General features: G+C 39.4%; 1 protein-coding gene across 8 annotated transcripts in view; it reads left to right on the top strand.

Annotated features, from left to right (window-relative positions):
- NRP1 (neuropilin 1) overlaps window positions 1-19578 on the top strand; it is a 183185-nt gene extending 163607 nt beyond the window's left edge. For 4 of the 8 annotated variants that reach the window (XM_036350799.1, XM_036350761.1, XM_036350784.1 and 1 more), the window contains 6 exons: window positions 957-1016; window positions 6690-6827; window positions 10853-11127; window positions 11601-11697; window positions 12803-12853; window positions 16673-19578. In XM_036350799.1, coding sequence (XP_036206692.1) covers window positions 957-1016; window positions 6690-6827; window positions 10853-11127; window positions 11601-11697; window positions 12803-12853; window positions 16673-16962 — 911 coding nt within the window. In that variant the 3' untranslated portion in view covers window positions 16963-19578. The remainder of the gene's footprint in view (window positions 1-956; window positions 1017-6689; window positions 6828-10852; window positions 11128-11600; window positions 11698-12802; window positions 12854-16672) is intronic. The other 4 variants (XM_036350775.1, XM_036350789.1, XM_036350768.1 and 1 more) reach the window with 3 other exon arrangements.
- Window positions 19579-25006: the final 5428 nt, after the last annotated feature.

Below are 25006 nucleotides of genomic sequence, written 5' to 3' on the forward strand. Positions count from 1 at the left end.
AGCAAAACACTCTTTCCCAAGCTTATTTCAGTATAAGACTCACCTGAGAAGTTTTCAGAATTACATATTTCAAGGGCTGACCCCCAGAGATTCTGGTTTTCAGTGAGATCTGAGGAGGGTAAATGGATTGGGAACTGCAATCTCAACAAACGTTCAGGTGATTCTTCTGGTTGGGCAAGTTTAGGACAGAAATATAATGATAAAGAGTAGACAATGGAAGAGCTAAGAAAGGGGGAAAAAAGGACACAGCTAAGTGTCCACATGGTCCCCTGACCAGCAATTTCAAAGTCAACCCAAACTGACTGAAAGTTCACATTGCTCAGGGTGTTATTTGTGCAATCTCCAGTTCCTTGGAACTGTGAGGAAATGCTTCTCCCCTTCTCATTTTCCTGCAGCTTTTCCAAACTACATACTGGGCAGAATATCTGTCCTTGGGGAAAAATAAACAACTATTATTGTAGGGGGAAAAAAGGAGGAACTACTGCCACCCAGTTTAAACCACCAGTTTTTAAAAGCGATTGTAGGACCAGCCTTGCAACTCCCCTGAAGGCACACATCTGCAACCTTGGGAAACTCTTCAAAACTTAGAGGTCTTGGCCAGGTTTAATGCCCCAGTTGCTGAGGATATTTGGAGGCCTTTGTTTTCACTGTTGCAATGGCATGCCATGTTCAGTCTAGGAATCAGGGGATGACCTTGGAATGAAGTATCAAATTCTCTCTCCTACCTGGATGTCTTATGACTAAATGTGCTGGGTAAAAAATAATAGTTTATTTGAGCTTGACATTGTGATGAGCAAAATTTAAACAAAATAATGACTACAGCTGAGATTAACAGAAGGATTTTCTGTGGAAATGTTTTCCTCTATCTAATGTATGTAAGCATACATTTCTCTACTGCATATTCTCTACAATTTTTCATTTTTATCACTTTTGTATGTTACTCTTTTGTTTTTCAGGTGGTACCACTGTGCTGACCACAGAAAAGCCAACCATAATAGACAGCACCATACAATCAGGTATCAAATAAAATAGAAAATGTGGTTGATTTCCCATATGCCTGTTTTCCCTCCCCGTCCCCTTCTAAAATAGAGCATTGCTGTACTTCTGGATTCAGCTTCTCTCAAAATCCTAGAAAAGAGATACCATGCAGCACCTGGTCTCCAAGCATGAGCCATAACTATTGCTTCCCTTCCATCCACATGTATATGTGGCACAGAGCGAGATTTCCTGCTCTATCAGTAATTGCCAAATGGTGATAACCCAGCTCTGAACTGAAGAAATAGGCTAACATACTTTGTTTAACCACAGCACATCTAGGACATGGACTGTGTTTGCAAACTACAGAAGAAGGAAATCGTACAAGCAGTAGCCTGACTATTTATTTTCATCACCATTCTACAAAATCAAGACAGGCAAAGTTTGTCAGCTTTGCCTGCCACAGAGTTAGCAGTTTTACAACAGTGTTTCCAGTGAGCATGCCACGAAGTGGGGCGCAGGAAGCCAGGGCTCTAATTGTATGTAGGGAAAGGACCATCCTCATGAAGGGCACCTCCTCATCCTTTTATTAATAGAAAAGCACAATGACTTTTAAGGCCCTTAGTTTACTGTTTATCAAGGCCAACCACAATTAAATGGTGGCCTCCTCTCACTCTCCTTTGTATTGTGTTAGTATTCTGTAGAATTCTTTCCTACAGACCCACACGGAAGAAAACAGTCAGTATAAAGCAATCAGAGGTTTTAAATACTTTGAAGTTAATCATCAGAGTAAGGTGAGCAGGTCAGCTTTCCAGCTTCTCCCATTTCCTTTATAGAAGCTCACTCAGGCTTCGCCTCCACAGTCATTTATTAATGAGGCATGTGGTGTATATCAATGTTTCCTCAGCACTATGACACTACCCAGCTAGGCAGAGAGTATAAAGGATTGTTCTAATTAGTATGCTTCCTTAAAGGTCCCTATCACCATTGACCTGATTTAACTGCAAAATAAACTTCTCTTCAGTTAGACTTAACACCAAGTGTCCTGTAATGTATTCAGGTTGCCAAAAGCCTTCTACCACACAGCTCAAAAACCTCAAATACCAAAAAATGAAAGAGAAGAATAATATGTTCACCAAAAAATTCCAAAACAGCTGTAGTCCTACCCACATCTTTTCATGTTATAAAATGTGGCCTTAATGGATTGTGCAGTAGTAACCTGGGATGGCTGAAACTGCCTCATGGGTGAAGCATGGCCTCTTGCTTGCTCCCTTCCTTTCCTGAAAGCCTTCAGCCCTTCAGTGAAACAACCATCAGTTGGCTCTCTTTGACTCAATATTAGAGAAGAGGAGTGAGGTGAAACAAGGAAGTTCTAGGGATGAAGCAAACACTTTAACTGTTGTTTTAGTTTCGTCTCTTGCCAGAGCATTAATTAAAACCACTATGAAATTGCCAATGAACTGTTTTATCTCCCCTCTTGCCTATCAAAAGAGCTAGGGGTCATTAAAGAAATGAAAGAGAATGAGAACTGCAAAAAAAACCAGAAAGATATATCAGATCCCCAAATTGGATCATTCTCCCTAAATGTGGAATGTCTGTATTGTCAGAGCAGGAATGACTTTGTGAACACACTTGATTTGTGCATGAGCTCAAGGCCATTGGTGTGAAGGCTTCACAGAGGAGCTCCAGGACCAGACAGCCATCTCACAGAGTCTACGGTAGTCAGAGGGCAGATGTGCAAATCATGAACCAGGTAGACCATTATTAGAAGTTCATGTCAAGCCACAGGGTTTACTGATAGGGTCCAGTTTTGAAATCCAGGGTCTGCCCAGAGTCCTTTACAAATCACCCTGGTTTCTTGTTTTTCTATTGCCTGAATTAAAAATCTGCAAGTCTTCGGTTGTGGATAATGGATATCTGATTTTTTTGAGGAGTCCAGTGCATGTTCAGAATGCTCCACAAGGACCTGAGAGTGTCAATCTAGTCCAGGTCTAACTCTGAGGTGTCCCCAGGGGTCAGGTCCACATTGTTCTGCAGGCTTCAGATTCTACAGGTGTCTTTACAAGCAGTAGAAAATTAGACCCCTAAACTCTCATTATAATCTGAATTTGATGAGGCCAGTATAGACTCAAGCAGAGTCTCAAGATTTCATTTTGAGGATTCTTATCAATATAATAAACTCAGTGGGCATATAATATTTATATGCTGTCTGGGTTATAACCAGATGCATAAAAGCCTATTAATTCTCTGCCAGGAATTGATGAAAATTCTGCATTTTAAATCCAGCTCCCCCCTCATGAAGCCTTTTACCTTCTGAAGATCTTCAAACATTCTTAGATCAAACATTCCTAGATTGTATTCATAACGTCTGATTATATGGGCCTCAGCTTCTCCACTTGTTTGTACCACACATCCAGTCTATAAGTAAGCAAGTTAACACACTCAAATTCAGTGTGCTAATATTCCATTGCGAGTAAGGGAGGTTCAACAAGCACCACTGATGTGTGCTCACAGTGGCTATAAAATTGTTTTAAGTTCAGAATACTATTTTCTGCTATTTTTAAGAGTCAAGAAGGAATTTAGCCAGATTATTCCCAATGAATTTAATAAGAATTGGGTAATATTTTGAAGATTTAAAAGTCAACAGTATGCCGAAACTGGTTTGGCTCAGTGGATAGAGCGTTGGCCTGCGGACTGAGGGGTCCCAGGTTCGATTCCGGTCAAGGGCATGTACCTGGGCTGCGGGCACATCCCCAGTGGGAGATGTGCAGGAGGCGGCTGATCGATGTTTCTCTCCCATCGATGTTTCTAGCTCTCTATCTCTCTCCCTTCCTCTCTGTAAAAAATCAATAAAATATATTTTAAAAAAAATAATAAAAAAAGAAAAGTCAACAGTCCTAGTTCACTCATATTTCACTCATCCGTTGCTTTTTTCTTTCTCAGTTCTTTTCTCCTCCCCTTCTGTCTTTTTTTCTCTGTTTTTTTTTTTCTTTTTCCTTTCTATAAGTGTATATGTGTATTTTGTATGTTTAATAGCCTTTCTATCCAATAACACTGTGGCTTGAATTTTCAACACTGAGCTACTCTTACTCTATACCTTTCCTCCACAAAATGCATAGATTTTCAAAAACTTTACTTTAAATGATCAAGATTAACAGAAGTAAGCTATATAATCAGGACAAGAACATCAAAGTGTAATAAAATCAAAATGTTAGAGCAATTCATCCTGTTAGATTCATAGAACTAGAAAGAACATTGAAAGATCAAGATGAACTGCCATTCACTGCAGCAGGAGAAATGCCTAAATCATCTTTTCAGGCAAAGCTGTTGCATGTCCTGGTGACTGCAAAAACACCCAAGTTCATATATTTTTGATATCACCAGAATATTGATAGCCAAAATAATGGATAGTGTGGTTTTCTGTATTATACAATAAATTTAATGTATTAACCAGGTAAATATAACAAAAAAATGTGTGTTCCATAGTGGCTTGCTGCCCTCCTGTATATGCTTGTCTTATAAACCACATTTAAGGAGAAAACCCAAAACCAAATACACATTAACATTTTCCAATATTAACATTTTCTAACATGAGATTATGTAACAGTACATTCCTGGGTTTTGGTGGTTGACATCCAAGATTGTTCATTCAGTCCCTGTTCAGTTCACTTCATCTGCATGATTTGACCTTGCTGCACAAGTGTGGTACATTTTGGAAAGGGTTTCTCATGCTCTAAGAAGTCCTATTTCGTGGTCTTGATAGACTACACATGAAATACAGCTCTCCAATAACACTGTGGCTGTGAAGTCTAGAAATAATTCCTGAAAATCCACCCATACTTTAATTTTAGGTCCCAAAGACAGCATTTGGAACATTCAAAATAGAAGGAACTTTCCTTTTGCACTAACTGAAAATGTTCATATTATGCATATCACTTACTAGTTTACTGTTTCACACTGGCCCTATCTATGCATGCTTTGGGAGGTCACATTGTCATTGAAAATGAAATTCTATCTTTCTCAGTTTTAACACTTCATATAGTGAATATTTCCCAAAAATATATATTAGCATTCGGAAAGAGTTCCTTGGAAACTAAAAGTGCAAAGAAAATCATCCTTATTTATTCAAGAAATCTTTCCATTAAAATTTCTCTTCCCATTGTTAAATTAGAGAGGAGCAATGGAGCCAAGCTCAAAGGAGAAAGAAGATATTTTGTATTAAATACTTCAGTAAAGTTAAAGAGAAGATCAAAACAAGATATGTTCTCAGCCTGTTATGTGTTGTTCCCTAAAACAGCAGATAATACCATACTTCCCTTATTGCACATAGGGATGGTTTCGAGACATTTTTAACTTCAGTGGGCAAGTCGCCCTAGGTGTGTTTCTCTCCGTTTCAATGCTGCCATCTGGTGGACTGCCTAATCTCAGAGAGGAGCACTGCCCAGCCATTCAGGGAAAACAGGCGGCTTTGTGTTTCATTTTACATGGAGGTCTGGAACTAACAGAAGCATGAGCATCTTATCTTTAGGATTCATTTTACCAAAATAATCCTAAGCATCAATGATTTTATTTTTTTCATGCTTAAAACTCAAGCTACTTTCAAAAGGAGGGTGGAGTGGGAAAAAAAACGATTTAAGAAAACACTATAGTCAAGTATAGCACCTTGTAGAACACATAAGAGAAATAATTCCTGAAAATCCACCCATACTTTAATTTTAGGTCCCAAAGACAGCATTTGGAACATCCAAAATATAAGAAACTTTCCTGGCTTCTGTGGTTCAGTTGGTTAGAGTGTCATCCCATACACCAAAAAGGTTGCAGGTTCAATTCCCAGTCAGGGCACTTGCCCAGGTTGTAGGCTAAATCCCTAGTAGGGGCAGCTCGGGGCATGTAGGGGAAGCAACTGATATATGTTTTTCTCTCCCTCTCTTTCTAAAAATAATAAAAAATAAAAAGCATAATCTCAGGAGAGGATTAAAGAAAATAAAAAATAAAAAATACCTGGTAGTTACTTAAATGTGCCTTGGTTTTACATGACCTTGCATTGAGGTTTTTAAGTGGATGAACAATTTATATGCAAATTTTAAAATTCACTCAAAAAGCAGAAACTGCACTTAAAATTAATTGACCTGATATAAAAGCACAGAAGAAAAAAAAAAATCTTAAGATCTGCTTCAGAGATCTGACACTAAAGACCGGAAGCATTAGCTGCTGTGATGAGAATACAAATAGCCTCCAGGATGAGGCATTCACCTGCCACATTTCTAGACTTGAGGTTCCTGGATCAATTTCTAAGATTCTTTTAATTAGTGAGTATCAATTTATATAGTCCGTCCTCAAGAACATAGCAACTTTTATATTAAATATTGAAGAAATAGAGAGAATGCTACATACGGATATAACATACATGCTTTGGAAAGTAACCTTCCCAGAAATTTCATGTAAAACCAACTTGACAGACAGCCCATCATTTTTTTTTTTGTAAAGCTGGATTTAAAAAGTTACTAAATGTTATTTTGAAAATGTTTTGACATCTCTGTGCATCTTTTGAGTTTCCTGGTAATTTTAGATTTTGTGGCTTTCCCAGAATTTTCAAACAGATGTTAAGTTGTATAAATTGTGCTTTCCATGAACAAATTCAGGGCCTTTCTGATCTAAATGATTATATTTGTCTTTCTCTGCTTGTCTCTATTTTTCCTTTACACCCGCTGAAGAGTTTCCAACGTATGGTTTTAACTGTGAATTTGGCTGGGGTTCTCATAAGACATTCTGTCACTGGGAACATGACAATCACGTGCAACTCAAATGGAGTGTGCTGACCAGCAAAACGGGACCGATCCAGGATCACACAGGTACTGGAGAGTGCACTGTGGCTTCATTTCTTTGAATTAAGGGTTACTGTGGAGAGTTTTGGGGTCTGTTAATCTAGGAGCACAGAAAATACTGCAGAGCGTTCACTTATGCTTTTATTTCCTGGAATTAACAAGATCTCTTTCCCTAATAGAGATACAATTGCCCTAACATTAACATTTCAGCACTAGTAGCAGAAAATGCTGGTTAAATTTGGCAACTGATTGACCTCCTAAAAAACAACAAACTGGGCAAAGTCGTGTGAATTAGTACCTTTTTAATACTTGATGGAAAATTTCAACATATTTAAAAGTATAAAAGAAATAGTAACACAAACTCTAAATGTACACAGCCCAACTTCAAAAATTATCAAATCATAGGAATCTTACTTTGTCTCTATTATCCCTGACTCTGGACTATTTTAAACCAAGTCCAGACATAGATTTGCCCTCTTGTGTATTTACACAGCTGAACAAACAATAAGTGAGCTTTATTCTTGCTCTCTCTGGACCCTTGAAATGGAAGTGGATCAAAGTGGGATGGGGTTCTTATTCTTTTGGGGAAGATTCTAAATCTGAGCAGGTAGAAACCACATCAAACCCCTGGTCACAAGCTACCCCACCTCCTGTCTTACTTTCCCTCTAATAGGGAATTGACAGCCACCCCCCTGAGCTTTTCTATCTACCACCACCTTGTTTCCTTCGTAGTAATTTCATCACCCATCTTGAGGTATGGTATAAAGAGCCAACAGTGTCCTACGAAAAACACACATACACACACTCACAAGGAACACCCAATGCACAAACATATACCATACGCCAATGCTTATAGGCCTGCTTACTCAGTAGTGGCTTCCCAGAGATTCTCCAGAAGGGCATTTGCTATTGCTGAGAAATCTCATTAAGCAAAGTTTCCCCCAAGCTGGTGCTTGGGCAAGTAGGTCAGTGGGCTGATGGATGGGCAGAGGGTACTTCATGCCTTTCCCATTTTGTTGTTCACTCTCACCCCTCGCCCCCCGTGAATGTAATGATTAAGTAGGTTGAATAGTCCTCCTTCCACCACAGCTAGCTCTTTGCCTAATGAGAATGACAAGGAAATTGAATAAAATTGAACTCCTTCAATTCTGAAATACTTTCAATTGAATCTTAAGATAAGCAGTTTTAGAAAACTTAAACTACTTTGACTGTACATATAAATGGCATCAAATTAACCAAATGCAATTAGCTGGAATGAAGGCAGTAATGGTGGGAAAATTGATGCAAAGTAGAGCAAAATGGCTCAGTAGGATCTGACATTCAAAGGTTAAAAACAATGTTAGCTAGCGACAAAAGCTAAAAGGCTTGCAGAAGTAAAGCACTAATTGAGAAAATGAAGACAGAGTTCCTGACTTAGAACTATGATAAAACCCCTGAATGGAAAAATATCAGTATTTTATGTGTTGAGCATCAGAACAGGAGGGCTTATCTTAGATTAACAGCTGAGAAGTGTGGTTTCTTGAGAAGAATCTGTGCTTTTTGTTCTCTCAGACACCCTGATTTACTTGGCTGTGGTGCCATGCCTGTCCTGACTAGCCTGCGCAGCACTAGAAACAATCATTTGCAGAGAGTGATGGGTGAGCCTTACACCTGAAAGGCAGGAGCTGGCTCATGTGAGAAAATGTAGAGGAAGGAGCCCTGACAGCACACATGCACACAGACTGACCGACACAGGATGGGGAACTTTGCAAATCAGACATGGAGATTGTTTCTGAATCAACACTGTCTAGTTGCAATCTCCTTTTACTGCTCGCTTTTGAATTTAGTTAAACGATCTGACCTCTAAGAATGAAGCTATACACCTCCTCATAGAGGATTCCTGAAGCCCAGCATCTTTACCTGGTTCATTGAACACATGGTATTTGTATAGACCTGTTGTTACATGGCAAATGCTGCATTGAGCATTTGAGATACACATCTAAGGGAGGGTGGCCCTGCCCTTGAAGAGCTCACAGTCTAGCTAGGGGTGGAAGCAATCACAGCACAGAAGAATGAGGACTGAGGATGCCTTATGCCAAAGGAGATCATGATGGCGAAAGATAAGATAGGAGGGGTCAGAGAAAGCAGGCCTGTCCCACAGACAGTGTAAGCTTGGCTTGAATAAGGAATGATATGTACAGAGAGATGGAGCGGTGGGGTCTGTTTCAGTGGATCGCCAGTGGTGTGCTTCGGACAGATTCCCATGTGAAGTGGTTAGATATGGGGCTGGGCTAAAGACAGTGAGGAGCCAGGGAGGCATTTTAAACCGAAAAGTGACATGAGCAAAATTTTCAAAGTCCACAATGGCAGCCAGGCCAAGGCCAGGGCAGATTGCTCAGCCTTCCTCCTTCTACCTCTGACAGGTTTTCTCCTTCTGTCTTCTGCCTATTCCAGAAATTGCCCAGATCAACTCCATGGAATCAATAAATGTCTTTCCTCTCTGCAGATTTCCAACTTCAGGTTTTTTTCAGAAGCCTGGAGGAGAAAGGGGGCGAGGCAAGACGGGTGTGTTGTCTACCTGTTTGCTGTCCATCTTGATGGACTGATCCACTATTCATCTCAGTGAAATGGCACTGTCTCCCAGACAGGCACTGCCACTTGGTAATTTAGTCGGATAAGAGAAACCCCAGGAGTGACTTAGTCAGCTGGTCACGGGGGACGCTCACAAGCACTGAGAGCATAAACATAATCCTGGAGCTGTGGTTTTTATCTGCTCCCTCCTTTTATTATTCCACCCATGGGTTTCATTAACATGCTCCTTCCAGTGCAATCTCAGATAAGCCCCCAAGTGAAGGAGAAAAGCTGCCCTTACTCACTTCCCCGGACACTGTTGGCACAGGCAAGCAGTACAAGAATCAGTGCACATGTGTACAGTGAAAATTACCTCACAAATGCACAAGCCTCTGGGACAGCAAACAAAATACGCTGCTGCCCACTGAGGCCTGAGCATCAGATTCACACATACATCAGGTGAGGCATAAAGGAGACGATTTCTATTTGCAGAGCAAACAAACAGTGAAACATGACTTGTGTGTTTACACCAGATGGTGGCAAAAGGAAATGTTCCCACTGAGGGTAATTAAAAGCAAAGCCTAGAGTAAGTCCTCGGCAGCTCCTCAAGTGTCTCTATGTTGCCAAGATGTCACATTCTAATAAAGCCTCGAAAATGCAACCTTTCCTCTCCTTGAACCAGAAGTCTGCATCACACAGGAGCCTGGATCACAGTTGAGACTCAAGCTTTTGGGGTTATTTCAGGAATTTATAAGCCATTAAAATAAACTAGGGAAAAATAATCTGAATTTGGGGGGAAATCACTATATTATTTGGGGAAAATGCAGTTTTCTTATTATCAAGCAGTTATACCAAAGTATATGCAAATTGTCTCTTCAACCCGGAGTTCAACTGGGAGTTCTACCAGGAGGCAGGGCCGACCGGCCAACCGCCCGTGGCCTCTCCCCTTGGCCAGGCCTGCCCCAGCCAGCAGAGGCAGCAGGCAGCAGGCAGCTGGGGAAAGGGGAGCTCCAGCTCCTGGCTCACAGCTCATAGCCGGCAGCTGCTAGGGACCCCACCCATGCACGAATTTTGTTCACTTGGCCTCTAGTGATAAATAAAAATACATCTAAATTATTCCATTTAATGTTTGTGTTTACAAAGGTGCTGCTGAAGCAATCTTAAAGTTGTACAAAAATAAATCTTCCCTGTGCTTTCAGTCTGCTTGCAATGGTGCAGAGGCGCCCTGAGTCACAGCCTGTGCCCCTATGCCAATGCATCCCTAATTAGCAGCGTCTAAATGCTGCTTTGCAGCCTTCCCCCAATCATATGTCCATTTATAAGAGCTCAGAGCTGAACCTTGGGTCCCCAACAACTGTACTCCATTCCCTTTCCACTGCAAAACAGGTTTGGGTTTTTGGTGCTCAGCTCGGGAGAGAAGGGTGTGAGTGATGAAAGTTGAAAAAAAGAGACAAAGGAATTATAAATTTGGACACTCTCTCTAACACAGTTTTCTGTCATAGCAGGAGATGGCAACTTCATCTACTCCCAAGCTGACGAAAATCAGAAAGGCAAAGTGGCTCGTCTGGTGAGCCCTGTGGTTTATTCCCAGAACTCGGCCCACTGTATGACCTTCTGGTATCACATGTCTGGTTCCCATGTGGGCACACTAAGGGTCAAGCTGCGCTACCAGAAACCAGAAGAGTATGACCAGCTGGTCTGGAGGGCCATTGGACACCAAGGAGACCACTGGCAGGAAGGGCGTGTCCTGCTCCACAAGTCTCTGAAACTTTACCAGGTAAATTTCCCTCGGTGGGGAGGGCAGCTGCTTCAGGGACATGGGGTTAATATTTTGAAGGTTATAAAATGAGATGTGGGAATCATTCCAAAAATTATTTCAGGGGTTCCCTGAACTTGAGATATTGCTGCAATAATGATAATCTCAGTAGCATATTTCAGACTCCTACATTACAGGAATAGAACTAATTATCTGATAAAGGAGCAAAGATGTTACTTTATAATGGGCTGTAACAATGAACATTCCTTTTATTTCCTGCCTTTTTCAGTTTTAAGTTTTGTATTATAAAAAGAGTGTGAGGAGTTTAATGCCATCGCCCGGCAGTTAATATGAATTGATGAGCAAAGCATGTGCTTATGGGAAATCTCATGAATTTTATTTATGTGCTATAGCTTAAGCTGAACAAGCATTTGTAAACACTGCTGTTTAAGACTGAATATTTAAATACTGTGGAAATGATCTCGTTTTGTTAGGTGATTTTTGAGGGTGAAATTGGCAAAGGAAACCTTGGTGGGATTGCAGTGGATGACATTAGTATTAATAACCACATTTCACAAGAGGATTGTGCAAGTAAGTACAAGTTCTATAGAAACCAAGGGTAGGATTCTTGGCATGAGATGGTCTTTGTCTTATTCATCTAGACCTGGAATTTCACTGTGGGCTATGAGACTATCATGTGAAATGAATAATGTGGTGCAACAGGGCAAAAATCAGAATAGTTTTCCTTTAGTTACCCTATTACCTCTCCTTCATTTTTAGAATGTCTGGTTGGTACGTATAAAGCTATATATGTAATGATGTGGATTCCAAAGATCATAATAAAAAAAATTCTCAATTTACAGGCTATATATGTGCCATGCTAAAACACTTTGGTGAAAAGTAGAAAACTCAGACACCTGGATAATTCTAAATATTTGGATGTATAAACAAAACTGCAGGTCTTTGAAAATGTTGATCACAGTGAATTTAAGATTACATTGTTAATGAATCATAGAAGCCATATTCTTTGTTTTATTACAGATAAGTAGATATTTCTGACTCTTAAAATATTTTAAATGATTCAAAAGAATATATTATATTTTGAAACTTTGCCTAGTATTTCAAAGTTTATGTTTTTTTATGGTCTGAGATAGATATATATATATATATATATATATATATATATATATATATATATATAATAAAAATCTGACAAAACTAATTCATATCCCCTGGTTCTTAATATAGAATTATAAATAGCATCACTAATAGCAATGTAATAGCACAGTAATTAGTATTAAGCTCCATTTGCTACACTTAAACTTTTGTTATATATTATTACATAATATGATGTTAATTGTAACAAAATGGAATGACCTTGTTGAGTGAACTTAAGACAAAGGAGGCCTTTTGGGATTTTGGTCACTTCAGCAATTTACAAAGTTTTCATTATATAATATATTGAATATACATAATGCCTAAAGTGTCAGTGATTTGACAGGATTGGTTGAAAACATTAGGGGAAATTTTTTTAAAAAGCAGTAAATAAAAATCCAAAAGAAACCCAGTTGAACCATGATTGTGTGTGTAAGTGCATGTGTGTGAGTGGGTATGTTTGTGTAAAGTTTATGTACTTTGTGTGATTGTATTTTGTTGGCAATTCAAATATCTCTTTTAATTTTGTTTGACTTGTCAGGACCAGCAGACCTGGATACAAAGAACCCAGAAAATAAAATTGATGAAACAGGTAAATGTGTCTTCTTGACCAATTTTTAAAATAGTTTTCTATGGATTTCATTATATTTATAGAGAAACTTTCTATCACAATCCAATCTAAGCTGCCCCAAAATCTTGAGGAGCCTCTGTGACAGTCTGGCTTGTGTAAGTGGTTGAGCTGTGGGGAAGGATATCAGCCATGGCCTTCCCTCTCTGAGCTGGAAGAGGACTTAGAGAACCAGTCTCATTTGATAACAATGGAAATAGAAAACTAGTGAGGACTGTGATATACCCAAAACCTACAGTGATCTTCATACTGTAATTTGAAACCAACCCAAATACTTGGGCCTGGTTGATATCCAGATATGATCTTTAAAGAGCTGGAGCCCAGTGTCTGCAGCAATCTGTTGAGTTTGGTCCATATGTTCCCATCCTTATCTATGGAACCCTAGTTTTGTGATGATGAGGATAAGGATTTATTGAGGAGCTAGAATGCCCCAAGCACTTTACTTATTGCATAGATTATCTCTTTACTCCTCACAGCTACCCTCTTCCTCTGAGGTATATTTATTCCATTTTTTCAGATGAGGAGACTGAAATTCAGGGCAGTGACTTGCCTTAAGTAGCATTGCTGTTTAGGTGGTAGCCTCTGACTTGAGATTGATTAACTTGAAAATGTGTTTTCTTTGAACACTGGTTGGTGATCCAATTTAAGACATTTGATCAGAGTTAGGCCTTGCCTGGTGTTATTTTATTTCTATAAGCTTCTACACCTCAGCCAGCAGTTGTGAGTCATTGAACACTTGTCCCAGCCCTGCCCATCTGCATCAGCATCTGTTGCTATTAGCAATGTAGTCCTACCACAGCCAGACTTGAACTTGACAAAGATACATGGCTCATTTAGCTTAGCTACATCTCCTGTTCTGAGATGTAAACATTTCTAAAGGTTGTTTCAAACCAATGTTTTGCCATGGGATGTTGTCCCCTGTTTAGGGACTTGCATGTCATATGTTTAGTTTTCTTTGATTGGGATCTTTGTTGATCCAAACACCACTAAGTAAACACCCTGCATGTTGCACATTAACATTTTAGTATAATTTCTAGTACCAGGTAATTAAGCTCAAAGTTCCCATGTTCATAATCTCTCATGTTTTCCTCTAGAGAAAACATTTCTCCACAGACTGAACTGCAGGGCAGTATGACTTTCTCTAGGGAAACCCCCAGGGCTGCAAAGATGCTGATTATTAAATGGGTTCTATTTAGCACAGCACAGACACATTCTCTAGATAAGAGCCATGGCCCATTTCTTTTTTTAAAATAAATATTTATTGTTCAGATTATTACAGTTGTTCCTCTTTTTTCCCCTCATAGTTCCCCTCCCCCCGGTTCCCACCCCACCTTCTGCCCTTACCCCTCCCCCCCCGCCACTGTCCTTCTCCATAGGTGTATGATTTTTGTCCAGTCTCTTCCCGCACCCCCCACACCCCTTTCCCCCTGAGAATTGTCAGTCCACTCCCTTTCTATGCCCCTGATTCTATTATATTTACCAGTTTGTTCTGTTCATCAGATTATTTATTCACTTGATTTTTAGATTCACTTGTTGATATGTATTTGTTGTTCATAATTTTTATCTTTACCTTTTTCTTCTTCTTCCTCTTCTTAAAGAATACCTTTCAGCATTTCATATAATCGTGGTTTGGTGGTGATGAACTCCTTTAGCTTTTTCTTATCTGTGAAGCTCTTTATCTGACCTTCAATTCTGAATGATAGCTTTGCTGGGTAAAGTAATCTTGGTTGTAGGTTCTTGGCATTCATCACTTTGAATATTTCTTGCCACTCCCTTCTGGCCTGCATAGTTCCTGTTGAGAAATCAGCTGACAATCGTATGGGTATTCCCTTGTAGGTAACTGACTGTTTTTCTCTTGCTGCTTTTAAGATTCTCTCTTTGTCTTTTGCTCTTGGCATTTTAATTATGATGTGTCTTGGTGTGGTCCTCTTTGGATTCCTTTTGTTTGGGGTTCTCTGTGCTTCCTGGACTTGTAAGTCCATTTCTTTCACCAGGTAGGGGAAGTTTTCTGTCATTATTTCTTCAAATAGGTTTTCAATATCTTGCTCTCTCTCTTCTTCTGGCACCCCTATAACTCGGATGTTGGTACGCTTGAAGTTGTCCCAGAGGCTCCTTACACTACCTTCATATTTTTGTATTCTTTTTGCTTTTCTGGTTGGGTGTTTTTTGCTTCTTCATATTTCAAATCTTTGCTTGATTCTTGCGATCCTCTAGTCTGCTGTTGGATCTCTGTATATTATTCTTTATTTCAGTCAGTGTATGCTTAATTTCTGATTGGCCCTTTTTCATACCCTCGAGGGTCTCATTAAATTTATTGGCAGTTTCTAGAAAATTCTTGAAAAACCTTATAACCGTAGTTTTGAACACTATATCCAGTAGTTTGCGTTCCTCCATTTCTGTCATTTGTGACCTGTTTCTTTGTCTCCACATGTTGGCTGCTTCCCTGTGTTGATATTGTGGCTTTGTGTGCTAGGGGTCCTATAGGGCCCAAGTGGCTCAGCCTCCCCAATTACCTGAGGTGGACACTCTTGGTGCACTCCTTTGTGGGCTGTGTGCACAGTCTTGTTGTAGTTAAGCCTTGATTGTTGTTGGTATCACTGGAAGGAATTGACCTCCAGGTCAATTGGCTGTGAGAATCAGCAGTGTCTACGGTGGAAGAACTTCTGTGCTGGAGACACCCTTATGAGTCAAGACTTGCTTCAGTGGGGCTTTGGTGCTCACTGAGTCTGCCCCCTGAGTGTGTCCCTTATGGATCTGAGGAGTTGTAATCTGGATGGTCCCACTCTGACCACTGGGTACACTGGCTCTTGGGTCTCTAAGGAGGTGCTAATTTAGCCTCTTCCTGAGGCTACCCAGCAGGAGTTATGGAGAGATCTGCAGATTCCTCTTCTTTGTTTGGGTTTTAGAGGTGCCCAGAAGAGGCCCAGCTCTGCAGTTTACTTCTGCACCTCCTCTGAGTCTCAGTGTGCTTTTCTCTTTCCTTCTAGTTGTAGAATTTCCACTCAGCCAGCCTTCCTGTGGTTCTGGATGATGTCCATTTTGTCTTTTAGTTGTAATTTTGAAGTGGTTGTGCGAGGCAGCAATTTCAGGTGTTTACCTATGCCGCCATCCAGGTTTCTTCTCCCATGGCCCATTTTTAATTTCAACAGCAAGCATTCCTTGTTCTGAACGATCTCTTTTTCTTAAGAGAAGTCACTGTAGACTTGGAGAAAGTTGCCTGAAGTGAAGATCTTCATGTGGGAGAACAAACACTTGTGTAAACCGTTCCAGGCACTGGACACAGCACTCCATGAAAGGGCAGATTGGGAGGTTTCCTGATTTCTGGGTGGGCATCAGACGAATACACAGGGAAAGGTTAAATCTTCTGCCAGATAAATGTGTGACTCAGCATTTTGCAAAGCTTAATGACTAATCTGGACAAGGACTAAAATGACAGATTACAATCTAGCACAGATGGTGGGTTACATGAAATCTGAATTAGATTATAACATAAACCCACTGTTTACCCAGAATTGGTTGTTTCCATGTGCTAAGCTAGCTGACCAAGTCCCAGCTCCCTTGCCATCCACACCTCCATTCCCAACAATGAGTCAAACACAAACCTGGCTGTTTCCCAGCATTGAGGGAGCCAAACCCCACTTCAGGAAGCTCCCACAGGCTCTGGGGAGAGCACAAGCAAAATAAGCATGTGATTTTCTCCTTTTTCTGTCCTTTTCTCTATTTTTCTGCCCACTTCCATCTGATACATTGACAGGTCTCATAGATTTTTGTTTTCTTCCCTAGGGAGCACCCCAGGATACGAGGGTCTGGGAGAAGGTGATGAGAACATCTCCAAGAAGCCGGGCAATGTTCTGAAGACCTTGGATCCCATCCTCATCACCATCATAGCCATGAGCGCCCTGGGTGTCCTCCTGGGTGCTGTCTGTGGGGTCGTGCTGTACTGTGCTTGTTGGCATAATGGGATGTCAGAAAGAAACTTATCTGCCCTGGAGAACTATAACTTCGAACTTGTGGATGGTGTGAAGTTGAAAAAAGACAAACTGAATACACAGAGTACTTATTCAGAGGCATGAAGGCAAACAGATGAAAAGACATTTGGAGAATTGAGGTGAAGGACATAACTTGAGTGTATTGATCTTTCACTGTACAGGCTGGGAAATGCGTCGATGACGCTGAGCCAGGCTTTTCTCAGGAGTTTCAATGAGTATGGCCGACAGACATGAACAAGTTAGCTGTATTAACAATCGGAATCATGTACAGTCAGCTTTTTTCTGTTGGTTTAATTTGAATAATCAAATGCTGGTGTTGAGACCAAGTATGATTGACTTAATGATTCATTTTGATTCCCCTTCCCCCTCTCTCCCCTTCTTTTTATGGATACTTTTCTGAAACTGTGCAAAATCCAAGATACTGGTGCCAAGTATATTCCCTGGGGCCCTTTTGATGGACATGCTACCTGTAGCCCATGCCCACAGTATATTAGAATATCTGCATTTTGGTGGACTCCTGAAGCCGTACCTGTGTATAATCGCCCACATTGTGCATAGGCAAAGAAGGATTAGGGTTTTACTTTAAAGTACTGTAGCTTCAGTACCAGTATAGTATGTGAACTCTGTTTATGAAGCAATATCGTCAAATTTCCTTGATGTTTCCAGTGTTGTACTAAACCTCGTGCTTGTGAACTCCATACAGAAAACTGCCATCACCAGACACTGCTGGCAACTGGGCGTGCTGCTGACAGCCACAAGGGAAATCCACGGCACTGGCTAGTCCATGTCCTCTCAAGTGCCTTTTTGTTTGTACTGGTTCACATTGTGTTCTATTACGACCTGCTCTGTTCTTTGATGGTGAAAGCCCAACTTGAATCAAACCCTGGTGACCCACTGACTAAAAAGAAAGTATATTTTAGTGTAAGATGTCAGCCCTTTCTCCCACCCCTCCCCCATCTCCACCTCCCATCCCCTCCCCCGAAAAGCAAGGGCTGGGAAGATTTGGCAACGTGGCTTAATTCTTCTGTTTTTTCTGCAGTTCAATTTTGTGTCTCTTGATCCTTTTGTATAAAGCTGCAATATTCTCTCCTATTGTTCTTTCATATGGAATGTATTTTCAAATGTAAACTCTTTCTCTCCTATCTCTCTGTCTTTTCTCTCTTAAATTTAAGCATTTGCCATTGTCCAGAAAAGAAACTTGCAGCTTTAACCTGCTGGTAATGGCAAAAAATTTTACTAGAATTTATGCTTAAAAAATAAGTAAGTAAATAAGTAAGTAAATAAATAAATAAGGGAAATTCCTAACTCTGTCCTCCAAAGTCTAACTTTGGTTTTCTTGTTAACTGGTTAAAGTGACAGTATCTTTTTTCCTTAAGCCATTTGTCTATTCCAATCAAAATAATCTTTGATAGAAATGTTTGCATTTAATAGAAATAATGATAAATTGAGAGAAGAAATGATATTAATTGGTTTTCAAGTGAGACCCAAAGGAAGGACGAGATACAATTCTTCAAATATCCAAAACCATGAGGTTTTTACATCCAAATATGCAAAACTGATCCATGAAAACCTTCCTTTTTAGGTATTGGATAAGACAAGGAAAGTGAAGAAAGAATAGTTAATTTAAGAAAGCGGCTAGAAATCCTGGTACCTGGTGGTGAAGTATTTTCAGATAAAAAGGGGGATAAAAATGAATAAAGTCAAAACAAATGTTTTTTAAAATTCCGTCAGCAGTAACCCAGAGAAAACAGAGACTTGAGTGAATGCTTTAAAAACTTTCAATTGCTCACAAAGAAAAAGCCTGCCTTGGGACTGGTAAGACCTAAGCTTCTAACAGCTCAAAGAAGCAAATATCTTATCAAGCAGCATATGAATTAATCCAAAGAAGCTTTGGTTGTTTTCACTCTATTTGTGGTCATGGCTCATTGTACATAGAACTTTGAGACTTTCCTCCCTTTCTGCATTGCTACAGGGCTCACTCAGAAATATTTGTGGGAATCACATTTGTATCATGGAGGAGACAGTCCATTCATCTTGGCTTAATTGGATTGAAAATGCATTTTGTTTCCAGGAAAGTATTGATCACTATGAAAGAAGAATAGATTTTTGTCCCCAGAGGCATTCATTCAGTTGTTTTAATCATACCAGGACAAAAGCACTAAGACTTAATTTTTTTTAAGGCAATGAATTTAAAGTTGTCCTCAGCCAAGGAAAAATGATACTGAGACTTTAAATTTTAAAGTATCTTGCACTGATAAATATATTTAAAAAATATATGTTTATAGAATTATTAATTTGTAAAGTCAGTGTTACAAAATGTCCAGTTTATATTGTTTTAGGTTGTTTTGTAATTTTTAAAGGTGTAAAATAACATATTTTTTCTTTATTGAAATCTATAAAACCTCCTGTAGTAAAATGTTTTCATTTTACTGGTATATTACTGCTTCGTGTTTTGTACCATCATAAAATTTTGTGCAAGTTTTTTTTACAGAAATTTTTATTTTCTATGATAGTATGACACTTGTAAAAATTGTTGTTTCAAAATGAACAGCGAAGCCTTAACTTTAACTGACATTTGTATTCTCAGACACTGAGTAGTAGAAAAACTGCATAGAACTGAAATGTAACTTAAATTCCAAACTATGACTACTACATTCCAAAGAAACAGTTGAATTAAAAATTTTTATAAAATATCTCAAACCTGATGGCTTTTATTATATTAGCTTTGGTATTGTTAAAGAAATTGGTATTATTCCAGCAACAAATAACTTTCAAAGTGGTTTTTTTTTAGGTTCTTTTTTAAAAATAATATCCTAATAAGGCAAAAAGATTAAGAAGATATTTCCTGAAGGTAGAATATCAATCCAACTTAGACACTTATCAAGATAATGAATAGTGAATTCAGCTTTATAAGTGAAAAATTTTCAACCCCAAATCTTGTGTCAAATATCTATATTCCATTTGGCAAAGTACTTTTAAGTTTTTTTTTTATAATGAAATTCACAATTATTGGCAAGTGTTGATCTTGTAGAAAACAGCTAATAAATATGATGGTCTTTATGCATGCACCACGCTAAATTTAGATGCTTTAGGGCAAAGTTGAGCATGTCATTACTACTGGCTATTTGGTAATTCTTTGGAAAAATTCTATTCCATCTGGGAACAAAATAATAGTAGTAATACTAATAATGGCAGCCAAAAAATAAAATTATTGCTGAATAGGATCCTGTAGAAAACTTGTTACAATATTGGCCTACCTTAATCCTCATTATTCAGGGACAAATAATTATTTTTTATCTTCCTCTGGTTTAGGAAAACTTACTTCTGAGAGCATAGGAACTCCATGAGGGATGGGCTGCTCTGCACAGCTCTTGCTAGTGAATCCACATTTCTGCTTTTTTCTGGATGTTTATACCTTTTACCCCTAACAACAATAGGGCATTTTCTTTATTGAATGGAATTTTAGATCTCTCTGCTTAGAGAAGAGTCAGAGATGGAACTTAAATTGTATTTATACTTATAGATGTTTCTCCAGAAAACATGATGACTTGCAAGGAATCTATCAGAATTAATCCAGACATACTTTTTGAAAAATGTTTATGGCCATCTATACTAATAAAAGGGTAATATGCTAATTAGACCAGAGATCTTCTGGATGTCCTTCCAGACAAAGCCACAGTGGTGGGGGCCGAGGCAGAGGCAGTTAGGGGAGATCAGGCCAGCAGGGGAGAGCAGTTAGAGGCAATCAGACCACCAGGGGAAGGCAGTTAGGGAGTGATCAGGCTGGCAGGGGAGCAGTTAGGGACATCAGGCCAGACGGCAGAGTGGTTAGGGGCAATTAGGCAGGCAGGCAAGCGGTTAGGAGCCAGCAGTCCCAGATCGTGAGAGGGATGTCTGACTGCCGGTTTAGGCCCAATCCCCGTGGGTCCCAGATTGGAGAGGGTGCAGGCCGGGCTGAGGGACACTGCCCCCCTTGTGCATTAATTTCATGCACTGGGCCTCTAGTGGATTATTATATCTGTTTCATTGTTTGAGAAGACCTAAAATATAGAAGCTTTTCAACTCTTTCTTATCCCAAATTAATGGCTAAGCTGGGCTTTTCTTAGTGGGTTTAATTAGCTAAATCAATGTATAGTACTTCCCCAAATCAGGAATTAAATGTCATGAGAATTGAAGCATTTAACGTAAAACATGAAAATCATTTATTGTTCCATCTCCTGTTTCCCTGCTAACTTATTAATTGCCACTTGTGCTGAATTGAACTATATTTTTTTGAAAATCAAATGGATTTTGTAACACTCCATAATGTTTCCACTTCCAAATGGTAATTATAGCTGATGTATTGAATTAAAAATCAGCTTTACCAAGAACTAGCTCTATCTTCCTAAACTATGTCCACCAAGGGATCTTAAACAGCTTTCGCCTTGGAGGTTGAAAACATGAGTGAAGAGAGCCTCAAATTGAGTAGAACTGAACACCAAGAAGCATGTGAGACCAGGAGGATAACTGACTTTTACTTTTAATATTACAAATAAACATTGTAAAGTGATACAGACTAGAACACGATGTTATCCCATGCATGTCAATTGTTTGTCAGCAATAAAGATCCTATGAACTGATCCCATCATTTCAGAGAAAAACCTACTTCATGGGACTCTCCTATGGCAATTTCTTTAATTTGAGAACAGCTCTGTGGGGTAACTTTTGTAATTATCCCACTTTATCAATGAGCACTCCAAAGTTTAGAGAGGTTTAGTGAAGAGTTCAGGATGTATCTGGTCTCATGCCCCCCCAACCCTCCTATCATTCCACAGTCTTGCATTATCTTGTGAGATGCTTACATAGGGCCTTGCTAATCAAGAACCAGCATCAACAGCACCTGGATGCCTGTTAGAAATGTAGAGTCTTGGGCCAAACTGCAAATCTGCTGAGTAATTTTAGCAATATCTCCAGGTGACCCATATTCCCATCCATTCAGGTTTGAGAAGCACCTACACAGTCTGCAATTACACTGAACCAGTTGTGCGAGAGTTTGCCTTGCTTCCAATCATGGTTAAGGGACACTCAGAGGCTGGAAAACATCCCTGCAGGTCTCATAAAGTAATTTTCAGAAGCATCTGAACACAGTGCAGCCTGGAAAACAGAGTAAAATTAGTAAGTTGGAAATCTCACTCAGAAGCACTTTGTGGCCATTCTTCCAGATCACTTAGGAGGAGCCTAAATGTGGGCTTTTCTGAGAAGAGATAGAGCTGAAGAAATATTTTCTCTGGATAAAAATTTTGAAAAGCTACAAAAGCACAGTAAATACTCTGTTACACATCATAGGGCAGTCAGGGGAAGAAGGGGAGGGCCAGTTTGTGAACAGGTTAAAATCCCGATGGTAAAACTACACAAACCCTATTTAATCCTTCTTTTATGACCTCTAATCTTGTTCCTGAGGGTCCTTTTTACAAGTGAGTAACTGTCAGATTATGGAGCTTTATTGTCCAAGAGGACTCCTGAGGGGATTTTTCTGTACAGAAAGATTGCCTCCACATCTGAATGGCATGGTACCTATTATGATGTAAGAGTTCAATAAATGTCTAACATTCATAGTCAATACCTAATTTTATCACTGACCTGTTAATGGAATTAGAAAGTCACTTCCTCTGGCTGCATTAATGGGCATGCTGCCCGGGAAGGTGCAACTGAGTCTCGCCCATGTAAAGCTTGAACAGGATGACTTGTCAGGTCATGGTCCCTTGTGATGTTCCTTTCAATGACTTGGACATCTTCCTCTCTCCATCATTTTTGACAGAAGCTAATTCCACACTCTTCTTCAAATGGCCAACATAGAATCTCATTATCTTGCAGAAATGTGGTGCTGGCCATGTCGATTCAACCCTGTTGGGAAGCCATTTCTTGTTTATTGGAGCTATCATTTCTCTAATTTTGTCCAGCTTCTGAAAGTTTTCAATAATGGTGAAATTGCTCCTTGACTTTGAATATATGATCTAAAACAGAGTCAATTATCTTAGTAAGATCTCTTGCAATTCTTCTACTCTTATTCAAGCCTTCCATCTAAAAGGACATTATATTTTGGAGTCTTAAAATAATTTTCTTGGCTCAATGCTTAATTTTATATGTACTTCAGTCACCTAAATTCCTATTAGTTGTAAGAGTAAATAGTCTTTCTGTCATCCTTTCAATTTAGTTTCACCTGTTTATTATTAAGTTTGTGTGGTTGCAGAGGTCCCGGGAGTGACTCCAGTTAGGTCTTTTCCTTGTTCCCTAAGCAAACAGAGTTATGACATCAGATATGTGTGCTTCAACCAGTCAGACAGCACATTATTGAATCTACTCTACATAAACTTCTTAACTCCTTAATGGATTTTTTGAAGGAGTTAAGAAACTGTGTACCATACTTTACTAGATGATTCAATGAACTCTTAAAACACCTTGTGACTTGAGGTTAAAAATAACTGAAGTTCAGAGAGGCTGAGAAATGAAACTAATATCACACAACAAGGTATTAAGTGGCATTGCCAAGATTCAAACACATATCTGTCTAATATATCCTAAATGCCACTCTGCACTGCCTCTTCAGTGTGAAAGAAAGTCTCCTTGTTACCAAATGTCTACTGTTATAAGAATGCTTTGAAATGCATGGTACTATGGTCTCTCTTTACACTTAGGCCAGATATTAGTCAGTGTAGGCTAGCCCTTGCTGTGGTAAGAAACAAACTCCCAACTATTAGTGGCTTAACACATATGTTCAATTTACCCAAGCTTGACTGCAGGTTCAGTGGCTCTACAGGACAGCTCTATTCCCAGCAGTGAGTGAAGGATCAGGCTGTTTGCTTCTTGCTGCAATACCAACCACAATGTTTGGCTTCTAGTCTCTGAGCAAAAGATTACTTTCTTGATGCTGCAACCTAGGATTGATACATGGCCCTACCAAATTGTAAGGGCTCTGAGAAAAGTGGGGGAGCACATGCATATTCAATAAGCAGTGGGTATCTCTGCCACAACATGCAAGGGTGAAGCCACACTCCTGCTGCTGAAGGCAAATGAGATTATTTACTGTATCTGCCACATAGGTATATGACATGTCTCTTAGGCTGGAAATCAATCATAACTTAGGGAGAGAAATAAGTTAGGGGGAGCAGTCAGTTGAATGAAATAAATGAGATGATATGGCTTCTGTCAAAAATGAGACTCTTGCAGGTTGGATTGCTAGGAGGCATCCCCCATGTAGAGACAGGTCAGGAGAGAAGTGAGGAACCTGGGCTAAGCGGCTATGGAAATATATCAGCCCTTTGCATCCAGAGAACAAAGATTTTAGGAGGCAGTATGTGAAAGGAGGCAAACTCTGTGAGTCCTGGGAATAAACCTTTATATTTCTCATATGTTCTCTGTATTTCTATTTGAATTTCCTTAATATTTAGTCATTTAGAATGCAGCCATTTTAGAACTGTTTAGTAATTTTTAAATTCCTCAAGCATCTCAGCTATCCAAATGGGAGACAGCAGAAGGGTCTGTGTTCATATGTGGCTAAGAGAAAAGGAAAGAAGGCAAACATTACCCAGAGTCTTATCCATATCCACAGTTCCCATCTCCACTCCTTATTTTATTTTTTCCATAGAGTTTATCAATTTTTAGTATAGCATCTATTTCACTTATTGATTTTGTTATCCATCTACTCTAACAGAATGCAAATTTTATGAGGACAGTGATTTTTTGTCTGTAGGTTCACTGCAGTATCTGCAGCAGATAGGATAGTTCCTGGCACATGGTAGGTCCTAAATAAATATTTGTGGGTTAAAGAAGCCATGGTGAGCACCCAGAATAGGGAAACCTCAGTGGAAGTGGGAAATGAGGAGACAGAGTTTGGGGTGGGTTTAGCCTATCAGGAGATTCTTCTTCTGGAGCAAGAATTTAGAGAGTTAGCATATCAGAATTTTTTCTGAAAAGAAATGTATTTCACATTCTTCTTGTTATGTAATTTCTCTTTTTCTTATCTTTACTAAATAGCAACATCCTCGCCATATAGGATTTATTAAGTGAGACTCCCTGACCATCTCACAGCAACTGTGAGAAAATGAATTTTGTAGATACCTAGTTCAAAATGGCATTGAAAGTTAACTCT

Source organism: Myotis myotis, unplaced genomic scaffold (assembly GCF_014108235.1).
Source record: "Myotis myotis isolate mMyoMyo1 unplaced genomic scaffold, mMyoMyo1.p scaffold_m19_p_1, whole genome shotgun sequence".
Classification (NCBI taxonomy): Eukaryota; Metazoa; Chordata; class Mammalia; order Chiroptera; family Vespertilionidae; genus Myotis; species Myotis myotis.